The sequence below is a fragment of the Nematolebias whitei genome, chromosome 16 (assembly GCF_014905685.2).
Source record: "Nematolebias whitei isolate Nwh7 chromosome 16, NemWhi1, whole genome shotgun sequence".
Lineage (NCBI taxonomy): Eukaryota > Metazoa > Chordata > Actinopteri > Cyprinodontiformes > Rivulidae > Nematolebias > Nematolebias whitei.
The window spans coordinates 9,527,202-9,538,320 of NC_056513.1; the positions used below are offsets into that span (position 1 = coordinate 9,527,202).

At 47.5% G+C, this 11,119-nt stretch overlaps 1 protein-coding gene across 1 annotated transcript in view; it reads right to left on the reverse strand.

The window, feature by feature from the left end:
- LOC119422735 (insulin-like growth factor-binding protein 4) overlaps positions 1–7,269 on the reverse strand; it is a 23,972-nt gene extending 16,703 nt beyond the window's left edge. Inside the window, exon 1 of the mRNA XM_037690130.1 lies at positions 6,488–7,269. Coding sequence (XP_037546058.1) covers positions 6,488–6,839 — 352 coding nt within the window. The 5' untranslated portion in view covers positions 6,840–7,269. The remainder of the gene's footprint in view (positions 1–6,487) is intronic.
- Between the last annotated feature and the right edge of the window lie 3,850 nt (positions 7,270–11,119).

Here is an 11,119-nt window from a genome sequence, read left to right on the forward strand (position 1 = left end):
ACAAAGTATACATAAGAAGACAATGGGGACAGATGAGACACAAAGTATACATAAGAAGACAATGGGGACAGATGAGACACAAAGTATACATAAGAAGACATCATGGACATATTAAGAGACAAAGCGAGATACAGATGGAGCACGGGGTCTTTGATGGATTTGAAGAGATCTCTGTGCATTTCAGAACAAAACAATGTTAAATTTAATAATTTCCAAAAGTACAAACATGACTCAAACCAACAGCCGCAGCTGAAATGTCCCAGATGAGCCAGATGTTTTTATACCTGACTGTCTGAAACAGCTGAAAGCAGCTGAAGGATTTAAATGTCAGAACAAAAGCCTGAACGTTGAGCAGCTTTTTATTAGAATATCTTTGATAGAGTGAACTGGCAGCACAGTACGATCCACAGAGCGTCGGGTCGCGCCTGGGCCCGGTTCTGTGCGTGTCTCGGAGTAAACCGAGCGCAGCTGAAACAGAGTCCAGCTCCGCCAGCAGCTTCCTTCACACAGCTCCCACCAGGCCCGATGGAGCGAGACCTTCCAATACCGGCTTGTGAATTATACGTGTTCACCGTTACAGAGAGGACTCCGAATAACCGACACCAGAGTCCACTCAGCACCGGGGTCTACTTGACACCTGGGCCCACTCAGCACCAGGGTCCACCCGACACCAGGGTCCACCCGACAGGAATGCAGGGACAGAGGCCAAGTCCCACACGATGATTTATTCTGAGTATTTGGACTTGGAGGCTTTCTAGGAACGGAATATTAAAGCCATCTGAGACCTCATCCTGAGATCCAGGATCCTGCCTGTTGTTGCCATGGAGATCCACTTACAGAGAATAGATGTCAGAAAATAAAACCTCCCTGCCTTAAAACTCAGATTTGATGGATTAAGAGGGGTTTGTTTCAAGGTTCAAGGTTCTTTATTGTCATCCGCATCACGTGTTGTACATGAGGTGGAACGAAACTGTGTACTCAGGGTCCCAGTTACACACAAAAATGGCAAAAATAAAATGTAAAAAGAAACAATATATAAGGAACTAAGATATACGCCAAACACTAATAATGTAAAATAATACGGTATATTAAACAACAGCTCGAACATGAATCTGTAGTGAGCAGATGGGTATGAATGAATACAGCAGCATCAAGGCAAGAGATCAGCAAATCAGCAGCACAGTTAAGTCCCATATCACCAATTAAAGTGTCATTACAGTGAATTTTTTATTTATTTTTTTCTTACAGTGACCTGGATAGGGATTTATGAGTCTTAACAGCTTCAGGGTTAGAAGCTGCTCCTCAGTCTAGAGCTTTTCTTTCTGCAGCTGTGCAGCCTCCATGCCACATGTTGATGCTGGAGCACAGGATGCTCTCCACTGCACACCTGTAGAAGGAGGTGAGGACTGAGCTTCACAGACCAGCTCGTCTCAGCCGTCTGAGGAAGTAGAGTCTCTGATGAGCTTTCTTGATCAGGCTGGTGGTGTTGTTGCCCCAGATGAGGTTGTCATTCAGGTGCACACCCAAGTACTTGTACCTGGAGCCCACTTCCACGGGCGGTCGGGGTAGGGGGGGGGGGGGGGGGGATAGGTATGTTTGTTCCTTCTGAAATCCTCAGTAATCTCCTTCGTCTTCTTCACATTGATGTGAAGGTTGTTCTTCCTGCACCAGCTCTCCAGGTGTTCCACCTCCTGCCTGTAGCTGGACTCATCGTTGTTTGTGATGCATCCAACCACCTCTGTACCATCTGCAAACTTTACTATATAACAGCCTGGATGGGCAGCTGCACAGTCATACGTGAGCAGAGTGAACAGGAGAGGGCTCAACACACAGCCCTGAGGGGAGCCAGTGCTGAGGGTTATGGTGGAGGAGGAGAAGTTGTGGACCCTCACAGACTGTGGTCGGTTTGTTAAGAAGTCTAGGACCCAGTTGCAAATGGGGGGGCTAATGTGAGTAGTTTGTCCATCAGAGTCTGGGGGATCATGGTGTTGAAGGCAGACGTGAAGTCCACAAAGAGCATACGGACGTACGAGTCCTTTTGCTCCAAGTGGGTGAGAGCAATGTGGACCACAGAGGAGATGGCGTCCTCTGTTGACTGATTCTTGCGGTATGCGTACTGGTGAGGGTCCTCGTTGATGCTGATAGTTGTTTTGATGCGGGTCGTGACCAGTTTTTCGAAGCATTTAGCAACTATCTGAGTGAGGGCTACTGGCCGTAAGTCATTCAGACCAGTCGCTGCAGAGCTCTTAAGAACTGGGATGATGGTGGTCTTCAGGTAGGTGGGGAACTGTTGCCAAGGTCAGGGAGGAGTTGAAGATATCGGCCAGCAATTCCTCTGTCTGTTAGCAAAGTTAAATAAATTAACTTTTCAACTCAGACCCTGTCAATATGGCCGCCACAACTGATTGAGCTTAGCCAACATGAAAATGGCTACAACTCTAACATTGATAGGAGTTGTCCTAAAATTTTGTGTGGTAGTAGCTGAGAGTCACTCTACTCTTAGCATTAGCATTTAATTGTTTAATCATTCAGCTAAAGATGATCTTTGTCTAAAATTGATGATGAGCGGCGGCGGGCAATAAGCATTCCTTCGAGCTCTTTGATGTTTTTTTCCTGCAGGGCTGTAACGAACACCCTAAAATCCTGTCGGTGAGGATGTGCCTCGCTTCGTCTCCGCTCCCTTCAGGATGGATCCTCCTGGTTTTTAAAAACCCTCTTCTATTTTTATCTTACATGTTCGCTGTTGCTAGGAGTGGGGCAAGTTTTCAGGAGATGCACCCCCGTCTTTAATAATGCACAAGTGAATGTGCCACACAGGAGCTCTGCTGCTCCCGACTGGAGTCGCCTCTCTCTCCTCTTTTTGATTGTTTCTCCTTTTTTTGTTGTTTTGGGTCTCTCAGATCTGAGCTGATCTGATCTAAAGGCAAACCTCACTTTGTTATGGCAGACTCGGGTTACAGAACACCCACTAAATAAACAAACAACAACAAACTTATGAACGTTCTGAACGGTTTCATTCCCAGAATGAAGGAACTCCCATCGGCTCGCCGTAGTCCTGATTCAGGGGCGGTAAACCCGTCGGGTGTTGGCGGCCAAAGCCGGGACAAACCGAGACGAGCGTTTGTTTTTAACGAGCTCCTCTCTCCTCCCTGACTCCACGCAGTCACGCTAACCTTCGCCGGCCCTGCGCAGACAGACCAGCAGGCTCTGGTTTCAGCTCGAGGGTGTCGATGAGCTCATCCTCACTGAGGAGCTGGTGGGCGACGCGCTCGAGGCTCGTTAGGACTCTGAGGAGGTGGGGTGTAGCGAGTTCAGGGAGAACAGATGCTGCAGTGAAGATGCTCATCCCAGGAGTTTTACATCGACTGAGCCCGATCCAGTTCTTCTTGGTTCTGAGAGCCCTCCGGCAGAATCTGTCAGCGAGGAAATCAGTGCCACTCCCTTTGGGGAGGCAGATTTCATCAGGGAAAATAAATTCAGGGCAGCATATTGGAGCGGTTTGTGAATGGGCAGGGGTTCTATTCATCCTGTTTTGTCTTTATTTATCTTTTATTAAACCAGGAAAAGGACTTATTCAGATGAAAAGTCTATTTCAAGTGTGCAGTACAGATTAAAACAAGTTAGAACAATCAAAGAACACACAATCTCTGATTTGATCACAATTAAGCCTCAAGTACTTTAATGTTCTCAGAGACCATACCGTTGATTTCCAGGCAGTTCCAGGCATTAGGTGCAGAGTATTTAAACACCTTTTTTCCAAACTCTGGTTCTGACAACAAACGGGACATTGTGGGACTGAAGCCTGGTACAACCTGAGTTTTTTTGATGACTGTAGATCTGAAGACATGATGGCAGCTGATCCAGATATTGGAGGGGGATGAGCCACATAACTCGTAAATATTTTGGAGATAAATCTTTTTGCTACAAACCCGACTAATTTCACCTCAAAGTCTGACTCTTCTAAACTCAAACCCATTAATTAGATGTTAAAACTTCACAGCGTGAACTCGGCACAAAGTCTGGTTTGTTTTAAACAATTAGTTACAGAGGCTCTTCACTTCAGCACGTAGCTGCAGAGGCTGCAGTAATGTGGGTGAAGCTGCTCCTTCATGTTTGTGAACTGACGTCACACAAATTGTTTAAATCCAAGTCAATTAAACAGACAAGTCTTTTGTAACAATGGGGACAATGTCGGCAGCTAATGATGGGCACGGCCAAGAATAGTTTTCCAAGCCATCAATACAAAACTAGATCATAGTTTTTCAAAAACTGTAAGTACAAAACAGCCACATGGCTCGCTGATCCCTCGTTCACAAACACGGAGGACTGAGTCAGACAACAGAAATTCCATCAATTTATTTCCTACAGTTTTGAGGCTCCAACAGCTGCAGCCCGCTGAGATACCGTCTTACTTTGCACCTTTGGAGCCACAATTAACCACCCATCATCCATCCATCCATCCATCCATCCATCCATCCATTATTGTTACTTGCTCCTTCCTTTTCGGGTCACGGGGGTCACAGGTGCCCATATCCTGTAGTCACTGTGCTAGAGGTGGAGGACACCCTGGACAGGTCTCCAGTCCATCACAGGGACACATAGAGACAAACGAGACAAACAACCATTCACTCTCTCACTCACACCTAGGGACAATTTAGTTATCAGTCAGCCTAACATGAATGTTTTTGGTCTGTGGGAAGAAACCGGAGTACCCGGAGAAAACCCACGCATGCACGGAGAGAACATGCAAACTCCACCCAGAAAGGCCCCTGGCCGGGATTTGATTCGGCGTCTTTCTTGCTGAGAGGCGGTAGCTCTACCTACTGCGCCACCGTGCTGCCCCACAATTAAACATGATCATCCTAAAGATGCTAACAAAGCTAATGGAGTCATCCCTGCACCAAAAGTAACGAAGCAGAAGAAAGTGGGTCAGACGGCTCGAACACGTAGACGTCATCACTAGACTCAGCTCTTATGGCTACTTGCTTTTTTGTTCCAAAATCTTGTTTTATCTTGTAGTGCAGATTAAGTTATCTAGTCGCTTTAATGTCTGAGAGTTTTTATCCTTGGGATTCTGTTTGAAGCGTGTTCTGAATCGTAATCGAGTCCTGAGCTGCCTAAAGGTTCAAACCCCTTCGTTTGTGCTGATTAGACATCCAGTTGCACTTTGACAGTGGAAACAGACTTTGTTCTTTGCAGGAGGAAAAGAGGGGAGGGAGGGGGTAAGGAGGCCAAGAGGAGCAGGATAGAGACATCAGCAGATGAAGAAGTGTGAGAAATCTGCAGCAGCAGCAGGAGAGGAGGAGGAGGAGGAAGAGGGATACCCATGAAATAGCACCAAGTGATTGCAGAGAGCGCTAATAGCCCCAGACTGACCACAATCCATTACACCCGTTTCATACGGCAGCTTTTATTACCTCCTCCCATTACAGGCCGAGGCACCAACGTGCACATCCCTCCCCGTGCTGCTCCTGGAACAGGTTTGGTCTGACTCCACACACATGCTGCCACAGTTTTCAACCGAGACGCTCGCTTTATGGCAGGGCCTCCGTTTCAGTGCAGAGGGACTGCCTGCGCCCGACTAACCAGAGCTGGTGCTCGCTCTGCTTCACGACGGCTCTGAAACCTCCCGGCTCAGGTGAGGACGGGGGAGCAAAGACCTGACTGACAGCAGCAGAGAAGGGTGATGTAGGGATGGGCGATGTGGCGAAAATATCTCAATATTTTACCGTAAAGCCATTCCATATCACCATTTTACATCACTTTTTTTTTTTTTTGATCTTGCAAGTTACAAAACGGTGCAACCAAACAAATTTTCTCTATAAAAACATCTCCGTCTAACAAAGAAGAGCAGTACGTTTACATTTAACATCAGTGAATGTATTTCACCTGCTAACACGCTAACTCAAGCTGATCGTTGCAAACGTTTGCTTCAGAACAGAATTACCCTAAAAAGAGAGCGGTGGGTTTCACCCCTCTGGTAGATGAACCACAACTCACTGAATTACCTGCTGGATACAACGAGCCGACAGCCTTTGTTAACGAGCGTTAACGTTTACAGGATGTCCTCCTCAGTGACTGTACACCTGAATGACGCCTCAGAGCAACAGGTGGGTGAGGGGAGCACTGCTTGCTGCTCAGTGTGACCGCAGATGACGAGATGTTCGTCAAACCAGTCTTATTTAATGGCAGTGGAGGGTTTTTTTTCTGCTCCGCTTTATTTGTTTCTGCTGTTTCAAAGAGAAGTCGTCAGCTGTAATCTGGTGTGATTGGTTGATTGATGGATTTTTAGGGCGGGCATTAAGCTAACTAGTCATTAGTGTGATTCGGCTGAGCATCACCACAAAACATAAAACAACGATAGATAGAAGGTGCTCTGTAGGTGATCCCACGATCTCTGGGTTGGTAGATCAACAACCCTTTCTGCTCTTGCACCATCTAATATCTCCCAGCCCCAGGATGAAGAGCCCTGCTGTGGTTCTCTTACCTGAGTTGTCCTCCACCTCCCTCTCATCCGTGCAGACGCCCTGGCCATGCATCAAGGTGTGCAGCGGCCGCTCCACGCCGCGAGGCGGGTAGCACCGAAGGCCCGTTGCACACCGGGGCGAGTACACGCCGCAGTGGGCCCCTTTCGGCAGGGCGCATGTAGGGCAGCAGCCGCAGCCCGGCTCGCGGACCGTCTCCTCGCAGCCCTCGGGCAGACGGCAGCTGGCCAGCCTCTCCTCGGAGCACACCGGGCAGCGGATGGCCTGGTCAGACAAGCACAACGCTGCCAGGAACAAGGCACTGAACACCCACAGGCCCCAGTAGGACGGAGCCACACCACGTCCTCGCACCATGACCGCCCCAGCACCTGATCTTTTACCCTTGTCAGTGAGCTTTCCTCCTCCTCTCTGAGAGCTTTTTGACCACTTTCTTCTTGTACAGCAGATTTTAGACAAAGGAGGTTTGAGAGGAGAGCTTTGTCCAGGAGGCTCTTTGATGTTTCCAGCTGCCTCGGCTGTATCGCTTCTTTGTTCCTCTGGGTCAGTTTCACTGCACAGAAACTTGAGCCCCTTGATCTCCTCAGCCGGCAAACGTTGTTGTAATGGAAACTAGTTGGAAGGAACAGGAAGGATAAGCAGCATTATGTTCAGGTGGGCTTTGCCTGCCTTTCTGCTGGGAATCACCAGGGTCAACAAGTGTCCGAAGCAGATCCTGAGAAAGGCAGAGGTTTGAGCTAAAGCTGCAGGTTCCTTCTCTCGCTGGTGTGCAGCGCAGAGGACTGTCTTCTGAGAAGAGAGAGGCTCTGCTTGGACTTTATAGGATCCTGGCCACGCCTCTGTGTGCAGGCGCAGCGCAGGAGAGCCAGGCTGAATCTCTCTCCTCTGTCTCCCTCTGCCTCTTCAAAAGCCTCCTCACACTCAGACCCACAAACCTGCACACACGTCCCCTCGCCTGTCCTCATCAAGACCTGATGGCACCGAGCAGAAACGGCTGAATGGACTTCCCCCTCGCTCACTGTTCACTAACCAACTTCACTCAGGTCTGTTTCACATGACAGACTCGTGTACTGGACGCAACATCTGGGTCAAGAAGGAACAGAAACTCATCAGCTTCACTTTAATCAGCAACAAATGTAGAAAGTCCTCATTCTGGAGCTGAATGCCCAAGCACCGAAGCAAGCCCTGTTTCTTCACCCAGATCTCTGTTGGTATCCAGCGATTAGACAGGTCCCTGCCTCCCCCGTCTCACCTCATTATTTCTGCTCTCAGATCTTTCTCTTTTGCCCCTAACTGAGGTGAGCAGCTATAAAATGCAAACGAACACTACCAGTTCCCTGCCCCCACCCCCCCACGTAGGATCTTAAGATTGTTTTAACAACTCTGTGGAGCAGGGACAGTTTATCATCTGTGTTTTTGATCATGAAACACTCTGGACTTTGCCCTCCACTCAGCTTTTATTGTTTTTTTTTTCTCTTTCCTGTGTTCCTTTGCTTTCTTTTAGCCATGGAGGCCCAGCGTACCTCCTTTGAGCTGTTTAGTTTTTGAGGGGAAGCTGGTGGTTGTTTGGCCACGAGCAGCAGTCAAACCTTCCCGAGGCCGTGCAGCGCTCCGGTGGGCTTTGCAGATTCACCTGGACCGGGGGGAGCTGCAACATTTTTGCACCTTTTCACACTAAATGAAATAAGTCCAGAGCTTCAAAATCTGCTCAAAAAAGATTTGTAAATACTATATAAAATATTTGAAAAAAGTGTTGACGTTTATCAGTATTTTTACATTTTAACACCAAAAGACCATATTCTTAGGAAACAAGTTTTGGCTTTAACTGCAGTTTCACAGAAAACGTGTTTCAGAGAAAAGCCGTACGTCTGGAAGGTGAACGAATGAAGTGACAAACTGCTTAAACCGTTACCGTCGTGGAAAACTGAACTGCTTCAATAAACTTTGTGCCTGGTTTGGATTTAAATGTAACCATTAGAGTCCATGTTATTTATGGTCAAAGAGCCACATGTGGCCTGAGAACCGCAGTTTGCAGACCCCTGACCCAGAGGCAGGTTTAATGAAACACGATGGCAGTAATTACATGTTTACACATGTCCCGCTACGATACAGCTACACTTCTTGATGGGTCAGACTTCAAAGAAAACCATGTCTTCTTTACCGAGATGATTGATGATATTAACAACAAAATAATGATAGTATAATAATAATAATTATTATTATTATTAATATCTGGGAGCCGAAACAGTTCTGGGCCTCTAGCTGTTTCATTGTGTGTCAGTTCACCTTTGTTTAGGTAAATTGGGTGGACTCTTGAGTTACATTCAGGTTAAGAAGAATTAGCGATACTGTTCTAGTATGACTCCGTTCATTCTGGACTCGTCCCGGGGGCAGCATCTTGAGCAGGGAGGTCCAGACATCTCCTCCCAAAGCCACTTCTTCCAGCTCTTCTGGGAGGACTCCAAGGTGTTCCCTGGCCAGCTGAGAGACTTACGGCGCTTTGCTACTGTCTGTTCCACACCGCAGCAGTTTACCCACTGCCGGCACCCACCCCCACTCAGCCCGGTTTATGGGACCACCTTGTTCGTGGTTTCAAGCGGACTGCCCCAAGGTGATAACTTTCACGTAAGCAGACAGCAGCCGTGGCCAGCGGAGCTATGTCACTGGATGACCTGCCCAGAAAAACTGCAAACTACATTTCAACCATCATTTCCTCTCTGATCATGTTGTGTTGTTAGTTTCTGATATGGACGCTCTAAAAATAGTGCCATGGACCAACGACGAGGTACAGACCTTCCTAAATTTATTGGTCGGTGTTAGGACTCAGGGTGAGCTGGACGGCACCACAAGTAATGAGTGAATTTACAGAGAGATATTGGAGATGATGGCGCAGCAGGGCTACACCTTTAAGCTGTGCTGGGATAAGCTAAAGAAACTGAAATCTGATTATAGTGCAATTAAGGACCACAACGGGTGGAACGGCTCGAACACAATGACTAATTATGATCCCTCCCACTTTGCATTGATGACCCCACCCACTGAGCGGGGAAACAAGTTACAGTGGCAAATCACCGAGAGCTGAGTGGAGTCGCACTTATCAATGGCAAAGCAGCCATAGTCCCAGCGTGTTCTAGGTCTACCCAGGGGTCTCCTTCCAGTTGGACATATGACTAGATGTCTGAACTACCTCACCTGGCTCCTCTGGATGTGGAGGAGCAGCGGCTCTACTCCAATTCTCTCCCGAAGAACTGAACTTCTCACCCGATCTCTAAGGAGAGTCCAGCTCCCCTGCAGAGGAAACTCATTTAGGCCTCCTGGATCCATGATCTCGAGCTTTCAGTCCCAGAATTCAGGACCATCAGGTGAGGGGAGGAACGTAGACTGACCGGTAAACAGAGAAAGCTTCTCCTTGCAGCTCAGCTCCCTCTTCACCACAATGGATCGGCACAGTGTCCACAACACTGCAGAAGCTGCAGCGATCTGTTTGTCTATGTCACGCTCCATTCTTCCCTCACTGAGAACAGAACCCTGAGATATTTGAACTCCTCCACTTGAGGCAGAACCTCAGCCCCAACCCAGAGAGGACAGTCCACCCTTTGCTGACTGAGGACCGTGATTTCAGGTTTGGAGGTTCTGATCTTCAGCCCAGCCGCTTCACACTGAGCTGTTGGAATCCGACTCCCACCCTGAAGAGGTCCGACTTTCTGCCTGATGTTTCCAATCCTTCTTACAAAAAGCACAATGAAGAAACAAAGAGGTGAAAACTTTCAGGTGTTGCTCTGTCCCATCCGTTCAGCAGACATGTCTTCAGCTGTCCCAACTACAGAGTTGGAGCAGGTCAGGACTGCAAAGTGGGCCGGGCCGGAACCTGTCCCCATTCTTCCTCAGCCTTTAGAACATGAGCAGAATGTTGTTTTACATCGTCTTAATGAAAAACACTCCAACGTCCTGTCAAACATGTGGTCCTTGAAAGCAGCACAAGTTGCTGTGAAATCTCCACGTTAATAATCCAAGACCAGAACCACCCCTGATCCAAGCCCAGGACTATCACAGAACCGGGTTTTGTCTGCAACAGAAAACATTGATTTTAAATTTTTTGGGCTTCATTTGTGAGCAGAGAAGAGCAGAATGAAGGAAGGACAGGATAATAGAACCGAACTGAGGTCCAGATGTGAGTCTGCGGATCATGATCGACTTATTAAAGTAAATAAGTAAACAGAACCAGAACTCTGGAAGCCCATCATTAATTTGTTCTTTAGTGGAGGAACATGGTTAGAACTAAAGTGCTTCATTCTCGTGATGAATCAGGTTCTCCTGTTTTAGAAACATAACGTGTCTCAGCAGCTGTTCTGAGGAAATTAACATTTCCGTTTAAAATATATAAATAAATAAAAAAGTAACACAGGTTTTCTTGTAGATTATCACGTTTTCGTCTTCAGCTGTTTCATCTCCTTCAACCAATATATCCACTGTCCCTCCTCTGGACATGTCCAAACCACTGTCCCTCCTCTGGACATGTCCAAACATCTCAGTCTGGTCTCTCTAACTTTATCTCCCAGTTGTTCAACCTGTGCTGTACCTCTGATGATCTCATTCCTGATCTTATCCATCCTTGTCTCTCCTAAGGAGAACCTCAA